This window comes from Hypanus sabinus, chromosome 4 (assembly GCF_030144855.1).
Source record: "Hypanus sabinus isolate sHypSab1 chromosome 4, sHypSab1.hap1, whole genome shotgun sequence".
Lineage (NCBI taxonomy): Eukaryota > Metazoa > Chordata > Chondrichthyes > Myliobatiformes > Dasyatidae > Hypanus > Hypanus sabinus.
In genome coordinates this window covers 37,257,690-37,285,631 of record NC_082709.1, presented here as the reverse complement: position 1 = coordinate 37,285,631, position 27,942 = coordinate 37,257,690, and the positions used below count along the sequence as shown (strand labels likewise).

General features: G+C 39.5%; 1 protein-coding gene across 20 annotated transcripts in view; it reads right to left on the bottom strand.

The window, feature by feature from the left end:
* The window catches only part of LOC132392660 (PTB domain-containing engulfment adapter protein 1-like), a 403,579-nt gene that overhangs the window by 180,677 nt on the left and 194,960 nt on the right, over positions 1–27,942 (bottom strand). For 19 of the 20 annotated variants that reach the window (XM_059966854.1, XM_059966855.1, XM_059966853.1 and 16 more), the window contains one exon: positions 13,978–14,052. In XM_059966854.1, the coding sequence (XP_059822837.1) occupies positions 13,978–14,005 (28 nt within the window). In that variant the 5' untranslated portion in view covers positions 14,006–14,052. Of the gene's footprint in view, positions 1–13,977; positions 14,053–27,942 lie in introns of those variants that run through there. The other variant, XR_009511611.1, reaches the window with a different exon arrangement.

Sequence of the window (27,942 nt, the reverse complement as noted above, 5' to 3'; positions counted from 1 at the left end):
AACAGGACATTAATCTGGAAGACCAGAGTAAATCAACAACAGAATGGTTTAAAAAGAAGAAAATCCATGTTTTGGAATGGCTGAGTTGAAGTCCTGACCATAATCCTATAGAAATATTGAGGAAGGCCCTGAAGCAAGCAGTTCATGCAAGGAAGATCAGCAACATCCCAGAGTTTAAGCAGTTTTGTAAGGAGGAATAACCTCAAATTCCTCCAAGCCAATGTGCAGGACTGATCAACAGTTACCGGAAATGCTTGGTTGAGGTTATTGCTGTACAAAGGGGTCACACAGTAACTAACAGCAAAAGTTAATACACTTTTTCCAACAAATACATGTAATGGTAGATCATTTTTCTCAATAAATAAATGACCGAGTATAATTAGTATAATGTTTTTGTGTTATTTAATTGGGTTCTCTTTATCTAGTTAAATGACTTATGTGAAATTCTGATCACATTTTAGGTCATGTTTATGCAGAAATATAGAAAATTTTTACAGGGTGCACAAACTTTCCAGCACTTCTGTATGAGCACACAGGTTTTACAGTGGCCAATTTAAGTAAAAATATAGTTGACTAGCATGATTATTTAAACAATAAATAAAAACATTCAAATTTAATCTTCCAAATACTTTTCTGTTTCTTTACTGTACACATTTGACTACATTAACATTAAAACACACAGAAAATGCATTTAGTTTCAGGTTTGATTCAGATGAAAGCATGCTACACTTTGTCCTTATGTTTTAAAAGGAAAATAAAACAATTTCTTTATAGGTTTCCTATGTCTGTAAACTTTCCATTTAAAGGATTGCTATGACATCTTCTGGAGTGAAAATCCTTTCTACTCTAATTACCTGTAAAAAAAAATGTTTAAATCAGTCTACCTTAAACCATCAACCGGCAAATTATTTTAGATACAGACCAGGGATACTGCTTGGTCTACTGGTAATTTTCATTAAGATATATTTTTGTCAATATTCATACTGATTCTGAGATCAAGTGAGACTATCAAAGATGGCACTGCTGAACCACGGCGACGTTCTGCGGGCTACATACATTAATTCTAAAAAACTCATTTCAATTACTCTCACTGCAATCTGCAGCATGGAATTTCCCTTTAATCAACGTACTTTTGAATTGATTTAATAAACTACAGATTTCATGATCTTCTGAAGGACTCGGTGGACCTAACTCTCAAGCAAGCAGGCACCTTTAAGTGGACGAAGGTTTATTGCCATAGCTGGAAGCTAAGTAGGTGGGAGGGGCTTCAAACCAGGGGGGTGAAGGTCCTTCCACCCACATCTTGTGAGCAACTGTGCAGCTGTTGGAGAACAAAACTGAGGACCTGAGGACAAGATTGCTGTATTAAAGGAAGTAAGAACTTGTTGTGTTCTGTGTTTTACCGAGATGTGGCTTACTCAGAGTACACCAGATACAACAAGGCTTCTTGATACACAGAATAAACCAATCTGCTGATTCAGAAAAGGCAAGAGGTGGAGGTCTGTGTTTCATGATAAATATTCTGTGGTGCTCCAATGAGGCAGTTTTCCTGTACTCTTGTTCCCCCGACCTTGAACACTTAACAATCAAAGGTCAACTGTTCCTTTTACCAGTAGAGTTCTCCACCATGATCCTGACAGCAGTTCACATACCACCATCGGCCGACTACAATCAGGTGCTTGCGATACTGCATGGTGACGTTACCAAACAAGAAACAGTCCACCCTGACGCATTTCATATCATAGTTGGGGATTTCAATCAGGCATGTTTGAAGAAATCCCTGCCCACTACCATCAGCATATAATCTATAGCACTAGGCATCCCAACACACCAGACCACTGCTACACTCGGATAAGGAAAGTCTACATTCCATTCCCCGACTACATTTTTTGGGAAATCTGATCACTTGTCTGTCTTTCTCATACCTGCAAACAGACAGAGACTAACGAGCAACACCACAGCCAGATATTAGGAGAAGAAAGAGGAGGCCGTGGGAGGCATTGGAGTGACTACAGGATTGATTTGTGTCAGAGGACTGGACTGTGTTCAAGGACTTGTCTGTGGATCTGAATGAATGCACCACAATTGTCAAGGACCATAAAAGAAAGTCGTAGGCAAAAATGTCCTCACAAAATCATTCAGAGTGTTCCCCAACCAGAAGCCCTGGATGAACCACGAGATTGGCAATCAGCTGAGGGTCAGATCAGAGGCGTTCAAGTCTGGCGATCAAGGAAGTTACAAAGGCCAGGTACGGGTGAGGTGGCAATTCCAGAATAAACCTGAATCAATGAAGGATACTCAACTGCTGTAGTAGGGCTTGAATCCTGTCAACTCTAATGAAAGAAAATCAAGCAACGTAAGTGACGAGAGCTTCATTTCCAGATGAGCTCAATGCTTGTTGTAACTTTTCCCTTTATTGCTCTATGATCTGATTTCTTTGCTTGGTGATATCAGAGATAATTATAGGTTTCATATTTATCCACAGTATGGTATCTTGCTCTGTTTTATATTCTACTAGCTCTATGGCATTTACCTTTGTTTCATGCTCTGCACTTACCTAGGCCAAAGTTCATGTTTATATTCTTCAAAAATAGTTCTACTATTTCAACTGGTGGTCTTAGGTTGACTGATGAGGGAGTGTATAATTTCAAATCATCTTTGTATAGAAGGTGTGTCAAGGTATAATTTGTTTATACCCCTTTTGTTTCTTACTTCAGTGGTTGGTAAGTTAATGGAGAAGATCTTGAGAGGCAAGATTTATGAACATTTGGAGAGGCATAATATGATTAGGAATAGTCAGCATGGTTTTGTCAAGGGCAGGTTGTGCCTTACAAGCCTGATTGAATTTTTTGAGAATGTGACTATACACATTGGTGAAGGTAGAGCTGTAGATGTAGTGCATATGGATTTCAGCAAGGCATTTGATAAGGTACCCCATGCAAGGCTTATTGAGAAAGTAAGGATGCATGGGATCCAAGGGGAAATTGCATTGTGGATCCAGAATTGGCTTGTCCACAGAAGGCAAAGAGTGGTTGTAGACGGTTCATATTCTGCATGGATAGGTACATGGAGCTTAGAAAAATAGAGGGCTATGGTTAAGCCTAGGTAATTCTAAGGTAAGGACATGCTCGGCACAATTTTGTGGGCCGAAAGGCCTGTATTGTGTTGTAGGTTTTCTATGTTTCTATGTTGTTTAGTTTTCTCTGATTTGATACCCTATTTTATCCAATATTGTTATTTTTATCTTTTTCTTTCTTTCTTTTTCTAGTTGCACAGTTTGTTGTCTATTGCACTCTGGTTGATGTCGTCTTTCATTGATTCTGTTACAGTTATCAGATTTATTGAGTATGCCTGCAAGAAAGTTAACTTCAGGGCTGCATTTGATGACATATATGTACTAATTTATTAAATTTACTTTTAACTTTTTGATAACAGCAATGTTTCAATGGCATTTTACAATCTACTGTAAGTGTAAGCGCTCAGAAGTCTACAAAAATACAGAGACAATGTTCTTACAACCTGTGATTACATGGAAAGTGATTGGGCACTGCAATGTGGAGGGACTGATGGGTTATATCTGTGACTGGAGACAGAAAGTCTGGCCATTTCCCAGCATTAGAAGGTAATCCATAATTCAGTGGCAGACAACACAACAGAAATGGGAAAGCGTCTACAATCCAAACCTTTTGGGCGGACAGAAATGCTATGATTTCCAGTAAGAGCCATGGAGGAGGTCAGTATGTCTACATTAATAAGAACTGGTGTGTGAATGCCTTGATAGTAAAGGCCCACTGCTTAGAGCAGATAATTTTTTTTTAAATGGTGAAGTGCAAGTCTTCAATCCGTCTATCTATTCCCAGCCATCACACACAGCTCCAGGTGAGACTCTTCATTTTGACTGTACCCAGGTGTCCTTCATGTAGATTTCTAGCATTCTGGTATGCAGTTTAGAGAAGAATCAAACACGAGATCCACGCTTTGACATACATACATTTAGTCGCATCTCACTGAGAACTCTGGAAACACAAGATTACCCTGAGCTAGCCATTGTTAAGTGGTGACGTCATAACCCTTTGCCCAATGGTGCGATCCTTGAGGCAGACAGCACTGGAATTCCTTCCCTGGGATTGAAAATGGACACAAGGGGCTGGTGGTCTGTCACCAGAGCTAGCAGTGGATCTCCTTTACTCTTTACATACTAGACTAACGGCCTCTCGGTCAACCTGTGCGTAGTTGTGTTCTGTGCTTGACAGTGATCTTGAAGCAAACACAATCAGATGTTCATAATGTGTGACAAATGCAACCAATGCCAAAAGGGGATGCATCACATGGCAGTCTGATGAGCAGGGATGGGTCATAATGGAGGAGCAGTTCATCAGATTTTATTAGTCTCTTTGTTCCACTGAATGCTCTTTCCCATCTTTCTGACCATCCACACTTCACTCCTGTCTGCAAGACTGAATTCAATGGATGCAGGACTGTAGCAATGTTTGGGAGAAACTGACAGTAGTAGTTCACAAGGCCCAAGTATGACCTGAGTAGTGACACATTTTCTAGTTTGGGTGCCTGTAGCACTGCTTCAATCTTGTGACTTATGTAATCCATGCTTGTCAATGACATGTCAACAATGAGATTTTACCAAGGTTCTGAAGGTTGTCAACATCATCCTTGCCCGTCACGATGATGTCAGCAAGGTAACATTGTGTTCCTGGGATATTTTGGAGCACTTGGTCTATTGCTCTTTGCCAAATTGCTGGAGCTGATGTGACTCCAAAGACAAGATGATTATACTGGAACAGTCCCTTGTGAGTGTTGATTGTGAGGAACTTCCTTTTTGACTCCTCAATCTCCACTTCCAGAGTTTGCAGATAGATTTGTAACAAGTTAATCTTTGAGAACCTCTCCCAGCTTCTCCAAAGACACATAAATGTCTTCTATTTGTGGCAGGGAAAACTGCACAGTATGCAGCACCGGCTTGAAGTTCACCTTGAAATTCACACATGCACAAATAGTTCGGGCCTTCCCTTTCTTGATCACCGGAACAATGGGTGTGGCCCAATTGCTCTACTCAACCTTGGAGAGAATACCAGCTGCCTCCAAGCTCTGAAGTTCAGCATCCACTTTCAGGTATAGTGCGTAAGACACTGGACACCCTTTATGAAATCTTGGTGTTGTGTTTCATCCAGTTCAATTCTAGCTTTCATGCGTTTGAGTTTACAATCTTCTTTCTCAAATAACTTTTCATTAACGTTAAGCAGCTCTGGTCAGTGCTGCCATTTGGGCTGCTGTTACTTGTTGATGTCACACTGAGAGCTTTGATTGAGTGCCAGTCTAGTTGGATTTTTCTCAACCATTCATGTCTGAAAAGTGTTGGCCCTCCACTTTTCAATACATAAAGCTCTAACTGCTGTGTTTGGCCTCCATACGTCACAATTACATTCACTTTGCCTTTGGGAGACATTTTTTCACCTGTGTAAGTCTTTAGTATCACTGAGCTCTTTTCTAACTGTATCTTAGAAAACAGTCTGCTGTAGTCATCCTCTGGAATTATGGACAAAGCCGACCCTGTATCCAATTCAATTTTGAATAATTGGAAGAGGAGAAGATGGCGGCGCGACGCAGCGCTCGGCCTCTCTGGAGAATGGATATCCGTTACGTGTTAAATAGGGATCCGTGCACAATCCTGATTTGATGGAGGCAGACGTGAGAGCGTGGAGGAACATCTGGAAAAACTTCTGAATGCCCGCTTCGCTGCCACTGCTATGGTGCGGTCCGGAATCTCCGGAGGAGAAGGCCTCTGAGACCTTGGCTTTGTTTGTTTCAGTGGCCAGGACGAGTTCGAAGGCGCTCGGCAGAGGATGGCGCTCGGGAGGCTGTATCGGAGGGGCTGGTCGGAGGCTCGAAGTTTTCGGACGGAATCAGAGTCTGCTGTCGTCGGGTGCTTCTGAGGCATTGTCAGTGCCTGGAAGTTTATGGCAGGGAGAGTTTCTCCCGTTTGCTGCCTGATATCAGGACGATTGGAGTCAATCAGGACTTGAGACTTTTTAAACCACATCCACGATCTAGAATTTCAGTATTGTTTTGCACTGCCATAACTATATGCTATAATTATGTGGTTTTGTCAGTGTGAATCTTGGTTTGTCCTTTTTTTATTTTGTGATATCACTCTGGAGGAACAATGTATCATTTCTTAATGTATGCATGCATTTCTAAATGACAATAAACGAGGACTGAGTGTTCTCATAATCTAAAAAAAATTCAGTTTTACAACAGACACATCTATTGTGATGCAAATGATCTTGTGATCTGCTTCAGTAACGCTATGCAGTTCTAAACATGACAGTTTTCCAGACTCTGTGTTTTCTGATTCAGTTTCACATTTAGTCACTTTATACATTTGTTTAGTTTTGTGTTTGAAACTTTTTATTCTGTGTGTTTTTTTTCTTTGGTTGTGCTTTTTATCTGACTTGCAAAGTCTCTATGTGTGACCTTGTCTGTAAACTTTTTCTTTGAACCAACAGTCATTTTGCATTACAGGAGGATTTGCAGCATCAATAGGCTCTTTGGCTTTTTTCACCATTCAGGGACTTTTGTGCTTTTCAATATAAACACTTTACTGCAGTCCTGCCACATCCCTTGCTGCAGTCTCCAATGATGTTTCTTCATCCATGATGTTTGCATTAGAATACAGTTCGACCCGCTTGATATACGATTCCCAGTTCTCATTAGCACTATTAAAATTGTGAACTCCACCCCCCCCCCCCCCCCCCCGCCGACTAAGGCCATCGACACATTGTTTTCACTTGAAGTTTGCTAGCTGTGCACCTTTCACCATGGAGTTACTCACACGTCCCTTTGTCAGGATCTGTGAACACCTTCTCGATGCTGTTCAACTCTATGCACTCACTGTCCCTCTCTGAAGTGTGTCGCCCCATAATTTTTGGTGCAGTTGGTAACATTCATTGACATTCAAAATCGTACTCATTGCCAATTTGTTGAGTCTGTATAACTACAGATCAAATAAAAGCACATACGCAGGAGGTGGCTTTAACTGGTGTGTGAGTGAGAGTGTGAGAGTGAGAGTGAGAGAGTGAGTGAGAGGGAGAGAGAGAGAGAGAGAGAGAGAGAGAGAGAGAGGGAGGGAGGGAGGATCAATGGGCATGCGTAGACAACAAATCAACAGCATTTTCTCTGAAGCTGTGAGACTAATAACTACCCTGCCACCTCTGTGGTCTCTTCAGTAGGACAGCAACCTGTCTACTGTTTACCTGTGCTGCACACTTCACATGCATTTTAAATTGTATTTTATTAACTTACTTGTGGAAATATTTTGTTTAACGTGCTGTGTGTGATATATGTATTATGGGTGCAAGGTGATCTGGAGAAACATTGTTTCTTTTGGTTGTAGATACGTACAGTCAGATGCCCTAAAGGCCAGTACCAGGACAGTCGGAGAAGAATGGGAAGGCAGAGCGGGTAATTTCAGGCAATATGCAGCTAAGCTAGGTCTAAGATGGCCACTCTAAGCTTTTAAACAAGCAAACACTTCTCTCCAGTGCCGTTCTGTCTCATGCACCCATCCTTCATGCTCACGGGCCCTTTCAGAGGCTTATCTCCTTCATACTGTGGCCTTTCCTCGACAGCTGCGTGTATACCCTTAACTTAAAATATTTTTTTACTATTTAATTAATAGTACATTTACCATTTTACGAAGTCCTTGATGAACCACAACTTTCCAAAGAATTGACTCACTTACGTCTCCAAATGCTTACAAAACAATTCCTTCCAAGAATCTCCTTCTCTGTCATGTGAGAATCAAGGCAAATTTTCACTTTTATTCCCGATTGCAAAAAGACAGGCAGGGTATAGTGTCATGTAAAATAAACATCATATCAAGAACAAATTACTGACTGCCCAGTAGTGAAAATGAAAATTCAATCCCAAGTTTAAATAAGTAACAGAAAAAAGGGAAAAGTTGATCACCCGATTTGTTATTTTGCACTGAGCAAAAATATTTTTTTAAATAATGAGGTAACCATTTTTATAGTAAGATTGCCTTTAAAATCAATAGATTGCCTAGAAATAGCACAGCTGTTAACATGAATACTTTAGAATTGTCAGAATGCAGTTAACTACATTTATAAAAAGTGGACAAAAGGAGAGTCATACTTTTACTTCAGACAATCCATCTGACACAAGCGCTAAATTCTGTGGGTGCATGATTTACATGTCATCAAATAAGCATATTATTTAACAATTTTGCTTTTCTCAGACCTCATCATACAATTAATGGAAGTGGCTTGGGAGTCAAGTGATTCATCATATTCAATGGTCAGCTGTCCTGACAGGGCATTTGGGGACAGCCATTTCCAATGACACCACATAACTCCTCTTTTGCTGGCAATAATCACTCTTTTTATTTGAAAATATCATCACATCAGTATGAAAATGTTTTCAAAAGCAGGCCTCTATTTTGTTCAAAGTATTTTTAAAAGCATTACAAATGACAGAGCCTCCCAAAATGAACAGGACATCATTTTAATTTGAATTATGGATGCATGAGCGAACTGTATTCACTAATAATGGGCACCAAAGTAGTGTGGCGGTCTTTGAGATGCTATTACAGCTCAGAATTCAATTCCAACACCACCTGCAAGGAGTCTGTATCTCCTTCCCATGGAATGCATGGGTTTTCTCTGGGTGCTCTGGGCTCTCTCCCACAGTCAAAGATGTACTGATCCGTAGGTTAACTGTCCCGTGATTAGGCTAGGGTGAAGTTAGAGGCTGAAGGACGGAGTGGCTCAGAGGGCCAGGAATACCTATTCCACACTGTACCTCAATAATAAATAAGTAACATTCAACTCGCCTGCCTTTGGGAAAACTGTCTGGTAAAGTTCAACCTTTGCTAAGGACTCAAAATGAAAACTTTGAAGGTCATTATTTAAAGTAAAACAATTGAATAAGGAACTCTAATCATATGTTTTTGTTAAATAATTTTGGCATTTGAACTTCCACTGACAAAAAAAAATCAAGTTTATTTCTCATTTTAAAAAAAAATTCAATTTATTATATTGTACTTTCTGATTTTGAGGTTTTCATCGATATTTCTAAATCTCTTGTAATTTTCTAATAATTACCTCAGGGGCCTTTAAACCTTTCTTAATAACTATTGATTCCAACTTTAATCAAGTTCTCCTGTGACAAAACAATGTGGGTTTTTTTTTTGCCAGAGAAGTCAAGGGCAATGAGTAAATAGATAAAAGGACAAATGAGGTATGCACAATTAAACTAACCATTAATAATTAGAAAGAATTTGGGCCCAATTAGGAGATTCTATCAAAACATGGACAATCCAGTAATGAAATCAGATTGGATCGGTTCTACTGGACATCTACACCTCACTTACCCAAAGTTGATGGTCACAAGCAGCACTGTTCATCAGTCTGAGGGGACAAGCTATTACACATCAACACGTGTGACAGCTGACAAGAACTTCCTACTTATAGTATGTTATGTGATAGTTATGTGATAGTTATGTGATAGTGATAGTTATGTGATAGTTATGTGATAGTTATGTGATGTTGAGGCCGTGTGACCTATCCTCACATGTGCTGTTAGTACGTAATACTTGGTCCTTCCAGGTGATTGGCAGTAACAATTGGACAGGTTTAAGGTAAAATAAGAAATAAACTTGATGTTTTTTCTCAGTGGAAGTTTAAACGCCAAAATTATTTAACAAAAACATATGATTAGAGTACCTTATTCAATTGTATTATTTTAAATAGTGACCTTCAAAGTTTTCACAGTGACCAGAAGAGCAAGCTTCTCTACGCAAAGGGTGGTGGATATATAACATGAGCTGCCATTAGATCTGGTACGGAGATGTAAAATTACAATGTTTAAAAGCATTTTAAGAGATATATGGGTAGGAAAGGGTTAAAGGGACATGGACCAAACATGGAGAAGTGAAATCAGCATACTAAATGTACAGTATGAGGTGGTTCAAAAGGCCTGTATCCATGTTGCCTAAGTCTATATAACCTATGCAATATTTAATGCACTGGTTAGGCACAGGAGTACATTCAGCCAGAGACTCATTCCACCGAGATGCAACACTGAGTGTCATAGGAAGTCATTCCTGCCTGTGACCACCAAACTTCACAACTCCTCCCTCGGAGTGTCAGACACCCTGAGCCAATAGGCTGGTCCTGGACTTATTTCCACTTGGCATGATTAATTTATTATTATTTAATTATTAAAAACACAAAATGCTGGCAGAACTCAGCAGGCCAGACAGCATCTATGGGAGGAGGTAATAATGACATTTTGGGCCAAAAACCTTCATCAGGAGTGAAGTAACATGGGATGGTCGGGGGGGGGGGGGGGGGGAATAAGAAGTGCGGGGAAAGATGAAGTAGAGAGCTGAGAAGTGATAGGCTGGAGGGAAATTGGCTAAGGGGAAGGTGGAGAATTATGGGAAATAAAAAAGAAAGAAAGGTATTGCTGGGGGGAGATTATAGTGAGGGGGGAAAAAGAGAGAGAAAGAGAACCAGACTAAAGTTATAGATAGGGATGGGGTAGGGGGAGCAGGGGTATCAATGGAGGTCAGTGAGTTGGATGTTAATGTCGGCAGGTAGGAGGCTACCTAGGCGGGAGATAAGGTATTGCTCCATCGACCTACATGTGGCCTTATTTAATTATTTATGATTTTATATTGTATTATTTCTTCACTATTCTTGGCTGGTGCGGCTGTAACAAAACCCATTTTCCCTCCGGATCAATAAATTACGTCTGTCTGTTTTTCAGTTATTTCGTTGTTTTGTTGGTGCGCACGAGGTGGTGGCATGGTGCGGATTTTGGGGGTGAGGGGTGGGGTGTGGTGGACAGGGAGAAGGGGCGGGACTCCTCGATAGTCTTTATACAGTCCCTGCAAACTAGCCCTCTACCTGCAGAGAAAGTGCAAGTATCAGCTGTTGGAGCCCATATTTACAGGTCCATATTGTTCAGAAGATCAGACAAGGTTATTGACAAAATACACTGGACAACAAAGATTTTGCTCCCTGAGTATCTTTGAGTGCATTTTATGGATTTTTGGCTACTGATAATGAAAATTGCCATGAAATTGCCCTATTTCACACCACTTCTTTGAAATAGTCTATACTTGTTATTTCAATTCATAATTCAAGTCAATTAAAATGCTGTCTGCAATGTAAGCTGAAAAGTTTTCTATCTTGTCCAGGAATACCTGGGCATGCTTCAGCAGAGTGGATGCTGCACGGCAAGACAGGTTTTAGAAAACCTATAAAAGTATCACGCACACACCATTCTATGCATTAAGTTTATATCTATATTGGTTTGTGATCACGTTGATATGCTTGCTCTTTGCATTCAGTATTTGTGATAGCGCTTTCGATTGTGGTGAGTATATGCTTAAGTCTCAAACACAGAGCATGACTCATCTTATTAAGGAAGCCTACGAGCTCGACTTTGGGTGGAAAATTGGTGACCAAGACAGAGTCTGGGCTCCTCACATTCGTTGCGCAACATGCACTGTCGATTTTAAGAGTCTGGCTCAGAGGTACCCGAACGTCAATGCCATTGCTGTCCCGATGATATGGCAAGAGCAGAAGGATATGTGACACACTGCTACTTCTCTCTTTATGGCGTGTCTACTTGCTCTGCTAAAAACAAGAAATCAACGGAATACCCCAATCTCTCTTCAGCCACAAGACCTGTGCCGCATGACGATAGTCTTCCAGTACTGAGGCTACTAGGTACATGGAGTCTAGAGGAGGCAAATAACACTGATACTGATACAGAATTTGAATCCTTTATGTCGAGTGAGCCTCATCTGATAACTTAATCTGAGTTAAATGACCTGGTCAGAGACTTGGGTTTGTCAAAAGCAAAAAGCAGAATAACTGGGTTCAAGACTGTAAGGATGGAATCTGCTTTCGCCAAGCACAACAAGTTCTGTCAAGGATTTTTATCATTGAGACAGATGTTTCCCAGTATAACTGATGCCAAGATTTAAGAAAGGCATTGTTGGTCTACAAATCAAACAGGTCATCAATGACGGGCAATTTGAAGAACCTCTAGTGGGACCGGAGGAAATGTCACGGAAGGATATTGTTGAATGTTTTCTTGGCAACTAGAGCACCCAGACTACATGCAGCTGGTTGACAAAATGCTTCAAGCATATAAAACCATGAAGTGCAACATGTCACTAAGGATTCATTTTATGTCCTTCCATTTAGACTGCTTCCTTGCAAATGTTGGCACTGTCAGTGACAACCATAGTGAAAGTTTTCACCAGGACACTGTGGTCATTGAGAAATGGTATCAGGACAACTGGAACCTATCAATGTCCTGATTATTGTTGAACATTTAAACAAGAAGCCTCAGACACCAAGCATAAATGAATATCATCAAAAAAGCAATTTTAGCTTAGTTGAACTATTGCAAAACATCAGCACCATTATGCAATTAAATGCATCATATTCAATACAAATTCAATTTCTTGTTTCTCCAAATTCCTACATGATGCAAGGAGTCTGAAATTATATTTGTGTTCAGCTTCAAGAAGTCTATCATAACCAAAAAAAAAATTCTGAGGAAGCAATTCTTTTGAAAAAATGTGGTGTCTGGTGCTATTGGCTTTTGAAATAGAAAAGCAAACAAGATAATTTCAACTCTGTGGACAATTGCCCTCAGGGAACCAATCTAATGACTGCTGCAGCAGGATGATGAAAGATTTGAACTGAGACTAGATAGGAACAGATCAACTTTCTAGACAATGTCATATGCATGACTGTCTCACATTCTACTGTGCAGTGACTTGAGACCATATAGAGTCAGAGTAGTACAGCACAGAAACAGGCTCTATTGCCCATTCAATCCATGCTGAAACCATTTTAACTGTCTACCCCCCTCAACGTGAAGGACCATGACCCTCCATATCTCTACCATCCATGTACCTGTCCAAACTTCCTGTTAAACATTGAAATTGTGCTCACATACACCACTTGTGCTGGCAGCTTGTTCCACATTCTCATGACCCTCTGAGTGAAGTTGTTTCCCCTCACGTACCCCTTAAACTTTACACCTTTCACCCTTAACCCATGACCTTTGGTTGTAGTCCCACCCAACCTTAGTGGAAAAAGTCTGCTTACATTTACCCTATCTATAGCTTTCATAATTTTGTACATATCTATCAAATCTTCCCTCAGTCTTCTGTGCTCTAAGGAATGCAATCCTAAACTACTCAGTCCTAACATTTGGTATGCTGCAAGGAGACCATAATTTCATTGGATCTTAAAAATGTTTCCAACTACTTAATTCTTAAAGATCGTCTTTTGATGAGTAGTTACTTAGTACAGAACTAGATATACATTTTGCAAACATAGGAAGAAGCTACAATTATCAATTGATAGGAACAGCCATGTTATTCAATTTTAGTGATGTAGATTTCTGAAGGAATGCTTGCCGGGATTCCAGAAGAAAGAATCGCCTGATCCTTTTATATAGAAAGTAACAGGAAGAATCCCCGGGGCTAAGTTTAATACTTCACAATAAAAACTGTACTGGAAGTGTATGACACTCCTTTTCATATGCTAAGGTGCCCAATGAAATTGCGTATGCAAGCTCTAGTAAGAAGTCTGATGAAACAACAGAAGATGCCAAAGCCACACATGCAGAGGGAGGAAAACTATTACTTCAGCATGAAACTTGAGTACTGAATTTGAGACCATCAAAATATTTAGCAATAACCACTGGCCACTTCTCATGTTACTTCTCAACTTTACTACGGTGAGCACTGTTTTCTAAAAATAAATCCTTCTAAAATAGTAATTGTCAATTTTCCCCCCATAATACCATGCTTTGGATTAATATTCACAAAAATATTTGGAATATCAATAAACAAATAAATGATTTTTCCTGTCAATTTGATACAAAAGAAGAAAGACATCCACTCACCTTTTTTTCTATTGAAAGCACGGTTCATGTTGATATAAGTTCAGTGAAACACCTGTACTGCTGAAGTAGGTTTATCTGGAAATAACAAAACATCACAAATATTACTGTGATTTTTTTCCATCACATAACAAACCAATAACAATAATTCAGCAGAGCTGTAATCCAGTGATGTTCAGTATCAAATCCTTCAAAATAGTTTGTTATAAATGTTCATATCAGATGTATACACCTACTAGAATCTCTCTCTAAATAACTTTGAGAAGATATCACTGGCATCAATGGTTCTTAAACCTTTGAGCTACAAAAGTGTACAAACAACTTATCTCAAATTATAAAGCTAATAATCTAACACTGCAACATGGAGAAGTTGAGAATCATTTCAAACTGTGAGAAAACTGAATTAAGGCTATGATTGAATAATTAACATCTTGCTTGCTTCTGACAAAGTTTTTAGATTGTGCTACCTTGCAGAATCAAGCCGATGTTTCTGCACTGAGTGAAAGTAAAATATGACATTTCATTAGCATAGAATAATTATCTATCAGAAAATTTGCAAGATAAATGTCTGGACATCAAAGTGAATGCTGAAGTACTCTTCTCAAAATCAAGAATATTTGAATCGCTTAAAAAAAAGTTTTAATGTTAAGACAATGATGAAGCAAAATAAAAGTTCACTTAACAAAGCAACACAACATAATGTTTCTACTTCTATGAACATCATATGCTAATTTAAACCAATCTCAATATCAGAATCATGCAACAAAAAAGGCAGGGATTCAGAAACAGATGAACCAAGTAATGAAGAGGATGTCGGGCAGATGGAGCCAGGTGGGGGAGGAGAGATGGAAGATAGAAACTGAGGCCAGAACATGGAACCTGGTAAGGGAGGGATGATGGGCAAGTGGAATAAGGCATGGGGGATGGTGGGTTTGGATATATTTGACTTAGTAGCTGGTTATGAATCTAGATAATTGGATTGAAAGTAATTAATCTAGCTCACCTTTCTCCATGTTGCCCCCCCCCCCAACACACCCGGTTCCTTCTACTTATCTTCCACACACCATTCTTCCGGATTTCTCCTTCCTGGGTCTACTTTTCCCATTGCCCCTTCCATCTGATTCCAGAAAGAGACTGAATACCAATGGAGGAGAAAAACTGGTTATGTTGGAAACACAGAAATGGACATAGTGAAGCTATACATATTCCCTTTGCATCTTTGATTCTCTCTTCCACAATTATAGCAAATCAAGCCCTTTCCAATATTTAGGGAACTTACCACCCAACCACTGGTCACGGGAACTCACTTACCAGATGTCGATGCATCTCAATTATCTGAATCTCTATCCAAATACTAGCAAAATTTATTTCTTACTGCTAAATTTACACCCGATTCTTCCAGACCCATCAGCAGTCCTCAAAACCCTAACTCTTTTTCCTCAGTTGCAATTATTTTTGCACTGCTTCTGAATCTCCAGGCCTCATTTCACTATCATCAGATAGCAAACCTATTTAGAGTATCTCATGTTGCCTTATTACTCCAGATACTGATAAATCAGTGTTCCCAGTTCAACTTATTTAATTTATCTAAATTTTTCTAAATAACTGAAAGACTCCAACTACTACTGTGATGTTATTTGGCAACTTTTCTTTTTACAAATCATACGCAATCTGTACTTTCATGAGAAATCGACAGAACGATAATAATAGATCAAGGGAATATATTCCCAACTATATAGCAGGTAAGTTTTCATTGACAGAAGCAGAGTAAAGTATAGAAACTAAGAATAGCTGTATTAAGAAGCCAACAGCAAGAATGGTCTACAGCACCAGATCTGTTATTTATCATTGACCAGGATTTATTTTTTTTAAAGAGATTAATGTTTTCCAACCTCTTAAGCATGGATTCTTTCCTTACATAGAAACGCAAAATGGAAAACTAACTAGTTAAGACTACTCATAATTTTGGTTAGATTATTCAATAAAGACTGCAGTTGCTAACATTTTTTTAGAATTTTGGTGTCAAAATGGTTGTTGTGGTGTGTTGAGTGTGGTAGTACCCGTCGCTTTCACCTTCAGCTTCCACCACTGGTTAGCGGTCTTGTGAAAAGGAGAACTGAATGTGCAAGTCTCTCCTTGCCAGTACAAAGCTTCTCCAACAGGAAGTCTCACATAGTGCCTGCTTGTTGGCAACACATGGAAACTGAACTCCTTTCGGACTTAGGTTGAACTACGGAGGACAGGGTGGAGGTCCAACCCCGCACACATAGCACACTGGTGTATGGACGTTCCTTTGTGCTCGTGAAACAGATCCCCAGCTGTGGGTAAATAGCCCCACTGCTTTAGGGGAGACAAAGGTTGGGAGTGTCAATCCAGAATGGAGCCCCTAAGGAGGCTGGACATAATTGAACATTCTTTTAGCAGCTCCCGCAGCCAAGCTGGTGCCAAACATACTGCTTCATAAGCTTTCCTTTGGACTACACTGGTGAGGCTGAAGGGGGATCTGGATGACTGGGCATCTCAGGATATCCATACGTTCTGCCCAGGCTTGTGATGGTTATCATCACCCATCCTCCTTCGAGACAGACGGATGCCAACCATACGACTTATAGGCAGATACTACAAGATGAAATATCTGTACAGATTTCAGAATCTTTTCAGCAACACAAGTGGTCTGTAATACTTTAATATGCATTAATAATGAGGACATGGGTACATGGAAAATAATTTCAATGCTTGGTAATAACAAAAAACACAAATGTAACCCACAGTGAGAAGAGAAACAATGAGCTTGTGGGGGAAGCCCCAGTTTTACATTCCTGAATACTTCCCAGAACAAAGTAAAGCAGTACAAGAAAATGCAATGCCTTCGTGAAAACTCAAAAACCTCAGGACTTGGAGTTTGTGCAGAAATCATTAAGGTGCTGTCAGTTATGTGGGAATATTTGCATGGAAATTGAATCAGAATCAGGTTTATTATCACCGGCATGTAACATGAAATTTGTTAACTCAGCAGCAACAGTTCAATGTATACATAATATAGCAGAGAGAGAGAAAAAAATAAAATAAAACATTATAATAAACAAGTAAATCAATTAGGTATATTGAATAGATTTTTTTAAATGTGCAAAAACAGGAATACTGTATATTAAAAAAGTGAGGTAATGTCCAAAGCTTCAAAGTCCATTTAGGAATCTGATGTCAGAGGGGAAGAAGCTGTTCCTGAATCGTTGACTGTGTGCCTTCAGGCTTCTGTATCTCCTACCTGATGGTAACAGTGAGAAAAGAGCATGCCCTGGGTGCTGGAGGACCTTAATAATGGACGCTGCCTTTCTGAGACACTGCTTCCTAAAGATGTCCTGGGTAGTTTGTAGGCTAGTGCCCAAGATGGAACTGAGTAGATTTATAGCCTTCTGCAGCTTCTTTCAGTCCTGTACAGTAGCCCCTCTATTCCAGATAGTGATGGAACCTGTCAGAATGCTCTCCACAGTACAACTATAGAAATTTTTGAGTTGTAACCATCAAAAGGAAACAGGATAAATTCTTAAAGGCAAAAATATTTCAGGACTCAAAACAGCTAAATTAATAACTACATAATTCTGTAACCTCAAGTTATAGTGGAAAACTAGGAGAAGATGAGTGACAATCTTCCTCCAAATAGTTCCAAACTACCTTAAGAATAACATAATTATATTTTCATTATGGCTGAACCTACTACATAATGCTTTTCAGCATCTTCCCATTTGGTTTCCAAATAAGTAAATCTTTGAAGCAGTTTTGCATTTTACGGTACGTTAATATGATCAGTAAATTGTAGATATAATATAATAATCCAAAAATAATTGTTAATGCTCTCTTGAGTAGAGAATGAAGAGCCAACCTTTCTTGAAAAATAAACAGGTAGTTAAGCTTAGCTTACCTTTCTTGAAATTAATTTCTTTCTTTCCCTTTCATAAATTTTTTAAACTCATAAGACAAACATAATAAATTTCTGTTAAATAACTAGATTAAGCCAAAATGGGATTTAATTTTTCCTAAGGATAGGCTTGGTCAAATTAATTTAAATAAAGATTGTAAACTGATTTTAATTAATGTTATTTACAACATGAAAATTTATTGACAATGTTGAATAGTAAAGTTACTAAAAACCATAAGCCAAAGTGATACAAATAAAAATATAGCCTAAGACACAATTTTATACAAGACATTGAAAAAGCATTTTCTTACTAAGTGACATGATCAGGCTCAAATATAGGCCTAGCATGTGAGACCCGAGCTTGCTTTCTGCTGCACAAATATTCAATTCTGAGTCGAACTTGAGATAAGCACACATGGATTCCACCTTCAACTGAAATGAGACAATTTCCACCCTGGCTCTTGATGCTTGTTAATAATAAAAAAAAGCATGCTCACGCAAGTTGAAAACTGCAGCAAAATATTCATTGTTTTCCTATGAATTGCAGGGTACTCTTCCTTTACAGAAATCCAGAACGTGTCCTGGGGAGGTCAGTAAATCTCATTGTGAGTACACGATCAGACCGCAGCTCACAAAGTTCTTCCTCTTCTCTCAAAGTAAGTTCTCAGGCTGAACAGAAGATTCAGCAAGAGTCCCTCATGCAGTCACACTCTTGTGTTGAAAGGGATGAAAAATGTTGTTCAATTTTGTTCTGCAGTTCTTCCAGGTGGTTTTCAATAAGACTTGCGACTTTCTGATATCCTTCCTCACCCTCAAGCCCAAGCAGCAGTGGAAACATTTCAAGATCTCCTTTTTCCGAAGATTCGCTTTCCTTTTAAATCCAAGAATCTTATCATTTGATGTGAAAACATTTTCTTCTGGGCCTTGCAGGGACTTGTTCAACTGGTTCATGTGATGAAAAACGTCTGCTAAGTAGGCTAGCTTCTGCAGCTATTCTTCATCTTTAAGGCACTCAGTAAAAGTAGGCCTTACTATTTTTGTAAGGGGAAGTTGGGTGAGGTAGTTCAGGAGAGAGTGGCTGACATCACAGCCCAAGTTCAGCGAGTCCAATCAATGCTCAGAAAGTGAACTTGCGCTCCTCATTAGCCTATTATCCTCCCTTCCATTTAATACAGCACTCATTAATTATCAACGGCCTCTCTTATCTCACATCAAAACTGAGAATGGGCTCAACTAAATAAACACGGTCCTACTGAACACTGCCATACTAGGCTGAGAGACCTCAAATGAGATTGCTTACGGGGCTGCCCGTTCCCTGCCCAGCACTACGAGCACTAGCATCATGTGTCACGCAAGGCTAACAAAAAAAAGTTTTTTTAAAAAATCACGATCTCTCGCTGAACTTCGAGTGACTTCTCACAGATCCTTGGGGTTCCTCAGAACCTCGGTTGAGAAACCCTGGTCTAGATACTGTATTCAAATCTCTGGAAACAGATACAATCTGAAGCTTTCTGAGCCTGAGAAGGAAGCCACCACCAAGCAGCATAGAACTGGTCTCCAACTAAATGGCAATGCACATGGAAAGGTTTTCATACATTAATAGTAAATTTTTGCATAACACAGGATAAAATGAAATCTTTACTCTCTATAAAGACCTTAAAATACTACAGATTATTTTATATCAAAAATGAACTGAACATCACCTGAAAGACCCGATATAAAATCTACTGAACATGTTGAAGCCTTCCTTAATGTTCAAGTACTGAACTACATATGTAACTTTAGAGCAGCCACCAACAAACTTGACAAAGTATTGTGAATTATAAGATTATTTTGTTTTCTTTCCAGACCCAAAACTATCCTATTAATATAGTTTCTCAACCTTCCCTGCTTTTTATTTTACCTCATTATACCAGAGTTCAATAGATAGGCAAATGAGAAGCTGGAAAGCAATGCAGAAGTCAGATATCAAGTAGTCTGAAAGGGAAGAAGGATGAATTCAGGGCTTGGGGCTGGGAACTCAATTACATGGATCTGGGATATTACACCCATTATGGAAATCTGGCTATGAGAGAGATAAGTGCTTTAGGCAGATTAGAGATGCAGGAAAGTCGGGAGAGGGAACTGCATTTCTGATGAAGGGGAATGTCACAGCAATAGAGATGAAATTACCAGATCGTCAATAAGATTTTATGGGTGGAGCTGAAAAATAGGAAGAGGGTGATCACATTGATGTAATTGTACTATAGGCCCCTAAATAGTCAATGAAATTTAGAGAGCAAATAATAGGGTTGTGAAAATAATAGAGATGTCACAATAGGGGATTTTAACTTACCTATATAGATGTATATTAGACATATTGTTAAAGGCTCAAATGGTGTAGAATTTCTTAAGTACATTAGGGACACTTCCCTTGGGCAGTACATGAGCCTACTAAGGAGAAGGCAAAGCTTGACTTACTATTGGGTAACTGGGCAGCACAAGTGACTGCGGTGACAGTAGGGGACACTTTGGTACCTACTTTTCTAATAATTATTAGAAAGGGGCAGAACTGGTCCACAGTTCAAGTTCTAAATTGGGCAAGGCAATTTTTTACAATAATCAGACAAAGTTGATTAGAATAGATTGCTTTTATGAGCAAAGGAACTACAGGAGACTTTTAAAGGTTAGATTGTGAGAGCTCAAGTTGTTCACATTTCTGTTTGAGTGATGGACAGACTGGCAGGAGCAGGGAACCCTGGATGATAAGGAAATTTAAGCCTCCGACCAGGAAAGAGGAGGTTGCATGAGTCAACTGGAACTAAACAAATCCCTGGAGATTTATGAGTGCAGAACCATGCTCAAGAAGGGAACTAGGAGCGCAAAAAGGAGAGACAAATGCTAATTACGAGTAATCAGCTAACCTTGGATAGATGATCTTGTCTTGAGAACTTATCTGAGTCTTTTGATAAGATGAGCAAGAAAATTAATGAGGGCAGAGCAACAGAAGTGGCTAGCATGCACTTCAGTAAGGCCTTTGTTCCATGTGGTTGGCCACTCTAGGGGGTTCAATTGCAGAGAGAGCTTGGTAAGTGGACACACAAGTGCCTCGATAGCAGAAACAGAGGGTGATGGTAGAGGGCTGTTTCTCAGAGTGGAGGCTGGTGACTAGTGGTGAACCTCAGGGATGTGTGGTGGGCCCACAGTCACTTGGCATTTACATCAACTAGTTAATGCAGATGAAAAACGACAATGGGCCTAGCTCAGATCCCCAAGGATCTGGATAAGAATGTACAAGGCATGGTTTGTATGTTTCCAGATTGCAATAAAGTAGGTGGGATAATGGACAATGAAGATTATAAGACCATAAGACATATAAATAGAACTAAGCCATCTGGCCCATCAAGTCCGCTCCACCATTACATCACAGCTGATCATTTTTCAGCTCGGCCCCAACCTCCCCGTACTCCTTCATGCCCTGACCAATCAAGAATCTATCAACCTTTGCCTTAAATATACATACAGACTTGGCCTCCACAGCTGCCTGTGGCAATGAATTCCACAGATTCACCCCTCTCTGGCTAAAGAAATTCCTCTTCATGTCATTCTAAAAGGATGTCCTCCTTTTATCATTAAACAATTATTATTAATTTTATCATTAAATAAGTGGGCCACAGAATGGCAAATGGAGCTTAGTTTGGAAAGGTGCAATTAGTTGCAATTTAAAAAGTCAAGCCTGGGTAGTACTTCCACTGTGAATGACAGGGCCCTGGGGAGCGTTTAGAAAACCGAGAACTTAGAGTAAAAGTATACAGTTTCTTAAAAGTGGAGTGACAGGTAGATAGGGAAAAGGTATTTGACATGCTGGCCATCATAAGTCCAGGCACTGAATATAAGAATTGTGAATTCATGGTGCATCTGTATTAGGATGCTGGTGAGACCACACTTGGAATAGGTGTTCTGTTTTGGCCACCTTGCTGTAGGGAAGATGTTATTAAAATGGAAAGATGGCAAGAAAAAAGATTAACAAAGATGCTGCCTGGATTGAGGGACAGAGCTATAGAACATAGAATAGTACAGCACAGTACAGGCCCTTCAGCCCACAATGTTGTGCTGACCCTTAAACCTTGCCTCCCATATAATACCCCCACCTTAAATTCCTCCATATACTTGTCTAGTAGTCTCTTAAATCTCACTAGTGTATCTGCCTTCATCACTGACTCAGGCAGTGCATTCCACGCACCAACCACTCTCTGAGTGAAAAACCTTCCTTTAATATCCCCCTTGAACTTCCCTCCCCTTACCTTAAAGCTATGTCCCCTTGTATTCAGCAGTGGTGCTCTGGGGAAGAGGTGCTGGCTGTCCACTGTATCTGTTTCTCTTAATATCTTGTACACCTCTATCAGGTCTCCTCTCATCCTCCTTTTCTCCAAAGAGTAAAGCCTTAGCTCCCTTAATCTCTGATCATAATGCATACTCTCTAAATTAGGCAGCATCCTGGTAAATCTCCTCTGTACCCTTTCCAATGCTTCCACATCCTTCCTAATAGGGAAGTCTGGCCAGGCTAGGAGTTTATTATAGGAGACTGAGTAATGTAGGAGACAGAGAGGAGTACTAGACCATTAGGAGCATAAATACGATGAATGCCTTTATTTTCCCCAGGGATTGTGGCATCAGAAGCTGGAGGGTATAGGTTTAAAGAGAGGGGATTTCAGAAGATCCTGAGTGGAATAATTTCCCCTCACATAAAGGTGGTATCCATATGTAGTCAGCTTCAAGAGGAACCAGGAGGCAGGTTCAATAAAAACTTTTGAATGACAGTTTGATAGGTACCTGTATTGGAATGGTTTAAAGGGTTACGGAGCAAATGCTTGCAAATTGGACAAGCTCGGATGGGGCATCACAATCAGCATGGACCAATAGTGCTGACAGACCTGTTTCCATGTTGAATGGCTCTGCCTCTTAACTCTAATTTATAGAGTAAACTATTGCGGATGGCCAGAAGTAACATGAACTCTTTACAAGATATGTATTTCCAGATTCATATTATCATAAATACAGTTGAAATGTTATAATAAAATCCACAATCAGAAACAATGAACAGGAAACAACTCTGATCCAAAATAATCCTTTAGTTTACTTATAAACTGATGGACAATCCTGCTACGTCACATGCAATCACCCCCCAACCCCTCCCTCAATAATCCCTGTAAACAAAGAAAATGTCAGTCTTATAATAGTTTGTAAGTTTCTTTGACATTCACTGTTCATCCCAACAGTGCTTTCGATGAATCTCAAAATCTTTGTTTCTTTTATTTGCATAGCACATTACACAAAGCAGAGCTGACTGCCGTCTACTTACAGCAACAAGAACCAAACATCGATCTAGTGCTTTGAATCTGTATCAAGCAGGCCTTCAAACATATCCGTTAATCACAAATACATTTTGCACCAGTTGCTTACTAATGGCAACTTAAATTAGAAGACTGTGCACCCTTGCATTTGCTTAGAAATATACTGAGGATTGAACTGAAACAACTTACTAGTCTTGGAAAAAGCCAGGAATTTTGAAGAGGAAGTTCTAGTTCAGCTTAATGACTTGCAGCTGCATGGCAGATGTTGATATGAATTGTGGGACCCAAAACCACATCATGGATGTTTAAACATTCTTTCTAAATTCCTCAAACTTCAAGTTCTCTTGTACTTTTGCTGATGTTCATACATAGTTTAAACTAAATATCTCACTTGAAAAATATTCTGCAGTAAAGGTATACTTTTCACGGTACATGTGCAAGAACAAGTTAAGAGACTTTAGGGAAAAAATGCAAAGAAAAAAACCATTTATGACACAAGAAACAATTTACATTATGCATAATCTCATGGGATTAAAAACATAAATTACACAACTTTAGGGATGTTACAGCAGAATTTATTTGGAAGTTCTCCTGACACTTTCCAGTAACTCAAGCCACCAGTGGTCCTCTAGGCAATTAATTTTGCTAAAATCTAAGCAGGTCATATTTATAGTTATTGATATGATTTTAAATAGTGAGATATCTCCTGTTAGTGAAGGTCAGCAATTAAGGTGGAAGCTGTGCCAATTTTAACTAACAAACGTAAGAACATAAGACACAGGAGCAGAATATGCCATTCAGCCTATTCAATCATGGCTGATTATCCCTCTCAACCCCATTCTCTTGCCTCCTCCCCATAACCTTTCATGCCCTAATCAAAAATCTATCAACCTCCTCTTTAAATATACCCACTGACTTGCCCTCCACAGCCACCTGTGGCAGGGCATTCCACAGATTCACCTCTTCTGGCTAAAGAAACTCCTCTAATTGCTGTTCCAAATGGACATCCTCATATATTGAGGCTGTGCCCTCTGATCCTAGACTCCCTCACCATAGCAAACATCCTCTCCACATCCACTCTATCTAGGCCTTTCAACATTTGATAGGTTTTAATGAGGTCCAACCCTCACTCTAATAAATTCAGCAAGTAAAAGCCCTGAGCCATCAATCACTCCTCATACATTAACCCTTTCAATCCTGGAATAATTCCTCCTCTGGATCCTCTCCAATGCCTGGACGTAGGGCTAAGTTCACAGATGCTAGCGAGCACTGTGAGGATACATCACTTGAAGTCAATGGATCAGGTCATGGGAGATGAAATATACAGCAGAAAGATAAGATGATTGTTAGAAAAAAATAGAAGGGCAAAACATGTATTTTAAAGTGCTGAGACATTGGAAGTTGTTGGTGCTCACAAAAGATCTCAAAATATGAACAATTTTACTTGTGGAAATTAGCGGTTGATCTTATATCAATTTTATCAATTTCAATTTGGAGAAGAATTTTAAACATATGCACACCTGAAAGATCTTGCTCTCCTATCTTGACCATCACCCATTGTCCTAGGCTTCTCAACCAGTGAAAAACAAGTTGAGAAGCTTAAGACAAAATCTTCTTAACTTTTTCCCCAGCTCCCATCTCTCAATATCTTGCAGCATTCAAATTATTTATCTAAAGTCCTACAAATAGATAAATTGATTTTTAAATCTCTCCTTAAGCATCAATATACAATAAGACAACAAATTGGATTATGACAACATGACATAACAGACTAATGCAATGTCACAGAGCATTGAACCAGACCCTGTAATCCACCATGTCTATGCTGGCCAACAGGCATCCATCTACTCTGAATGTATTTACCACTACTTAGTTGGTAGCCTACTATGCCTTGGTGAATACTGAACTATTTACTCGGGTTTTAAATGTATACAAGCTACAGCAGAATATTGAACTTCTGTTTATTGGGATGTCAGAAACAGAATCTGACATGTCATTAAATTTATTGCTTGGCAACAGCAGTATAGAGCATGTATAAATTCATCATAAATTAACCAATGCAAAAAAAAGTGCGAAAATAGTGAGGTAGATTTCCTGGGTTCAGAGACCATTCAGAGATATATCGACAGGAAGGAAAGAAGCGGTTCCCAAAATGTTGAGTGTCTTCCTTCAGGCTCCTGTACCCTCTCCCTGGGTGGTGGGGGTCCTTAAAGCTGGATGCCACCTTCTTGAATCATTGCTTTTTAAAGATACCTGCATTGGTGGGGCGGGTTATGCCCATGATGGAGCTGGCCAACTTTACAACTCTCTCCAGTGATGGTATACAGTATATTGATTACTTCATACCAGTTGATGACGCATCAGTTAGAATGTTCTCCATGGTACATCTCTAGAAATTTGCTGGGGTCTTTGGTGACATACCAAATCTCCTGAAACTCCTAATGAAATATTGCTGCTGGTATGCCTTCTTTGTAATTGCATCAATATGTTGAGCCCAGAATCGACTTTCAGATATGTTGACACCCGGGAGCTTGGAACTGCTCACCCTTTCCGCTGCTGATCCCTTGATGAACACTGGTGTGTGTTCCCTCGACTTCCAATTCCTGAAGTCCACGATCAATTCCTATGAATTACTGATGCTGAATGCAAGGTTATTCGTTTAATTGTCAATCAACTATACATGAATACCGATGCATACAGCCAAATACAACAGTGTTATTCCCGAGCCAAGGTGCGCAACACTGTACCAATGGTCACATACAGCACGAGGCACATGCAGCAAGCACATACGAGATATCGGTAAAATACAGACACAAAAAAATATATAGACCAATACCCTAAGTCCATGAATGTAGCAGGAGCCTGCAGTCAAACACAAAACAGCTTATCTGCTGCCAAGCAAACACTGGGGGGCAGCACCGACTCTAGCTTGGACAGCATGCCTCACCACCTGAAGGAGTGCATGGACTACATTGCCTCTCTCTTGGACAGCAGTAAACAGGCAACAATGTTGCTTGAAATTTTGTCGTCACTGTGACCAAGGCCATGCAACTCCCCTGCTGTCCTGACTTGCAGCATACCACATCAACAATGTTCAACAGGGCCTTGCATTCACAAGAACAGTGACTACAGTGATCACTCCGTGTTAGTCTCAGTTCTGCATTTGCACAACAGCAGCACCATCTGCACCAAATCCACCTTCTTCAGCTGCAACTTGCTAGTGTGGTAGACCTGAGATAGTTTTAAGTTCCTAATGTCCAGCTGGGTCATGATCTCTAAAAAAAACGTTTTAAAGGAACAATAACATCTTTGATTAACCCCTTAGAAGCAGCTGCCAGCTTACGCTACTTTGTGACAACACTAAACTAGCTGATCTATCTGACTCCTGTATACCTCCTCACCATCATCTGAGATTCTGCTGAGAACCATTGCGCCATTGTGAATTTATAGATGGCACTTGTGCTGTGCCCAGCCACATAGAGAGTAGGGCAATGAGCACAGCAAACATCCTGGAGATGTACCGGTGTTGACTGTCAGCGAGGAGAATGTCAAGGTTCCAGTTGCAGAGGGAGGTAGAGGTCTGGGTTTTTAATCTTGTTGATTAGTACTGAGTGGATAATGGCGTAGAACACTGAGCTGCAGTTAATAAACAGCCTGACATAGGATTTTTTCATGACAATCATATTTGCTATACAAATAAATTTAAATATTTAAGTGGAATACTAGCTGATTTCAGCCCAGATTTTGGATAAAACAGTTACAATGCTGAACCAATAAATAAATTTATCAACATTTTATACAGGAATGGGAAAAATTAATGATTTCATTGTAACAACACAATTAAAATACAGGTTATGAAAAGTATCACCTTAAAATTGATCAATAATTTAAATTGTTTTCATAAGAAGCGATAAACATTATTTCAGAGGTTGTTTAATAAGTTGTGAATGAAAAAAATGATAAAAGTTGCTGCTTCTGTTCAAACTGATTAAATGTCATCAAAGCATTCAAAAAGATTTCATATGTAATAATGTTAAATAACAAAAACTGAAGATCATTATTCAATAGCAGTTTAATTGGAAAGAATAGCCATAAAAAACACCATTGGTGAATAATGAAAGCATTGTATTAACTTCCAAGTTTATTTTAAACTGCATGCAGTGGATTCCAGTTAATTGGAACACATTAAGACGAGTACATTTTGGCCTAATTAAGCAATTGCCCAAATTCGTCAAAGTTTCATTAAAATAGTTAAAAGGTATCAAAAAGTCAAACAACTGTTTAACTGAATAATGCATTAGGTACTTTAAAGAAACACAGAACAAATTAGAACTTTATCAATATTACTGCAGCACTATAAAACTGTATATTAATTCCTAATAGTTATTGAAGGAAGAATTCATCCAGTGTAAGCTACCAGGTATGGGAAGTCCAGAAAAAGGTGTACCAGGTATGTGATGAATGGGTTTATCACATCCATTCTGGGGCAGATCACTCACTTTTGGTCCCCACCGGACACTCAGCTCTCATCTGTGTCTCCAAGTACCCACACCCTGGTACACTGCCTCAACAGGCAAGCTAAATTTGGTGAGGGTAGCCGGCAGGCCTCAAACCCCAGTGAAATAAGGACATGTCTGTCCTAGCACATGAGGTCAACTCTGGCAGACTGGGCAGAAGGAATCAACACCGAGATCCCACAGTGAAGAAGGCGGTGTTGCA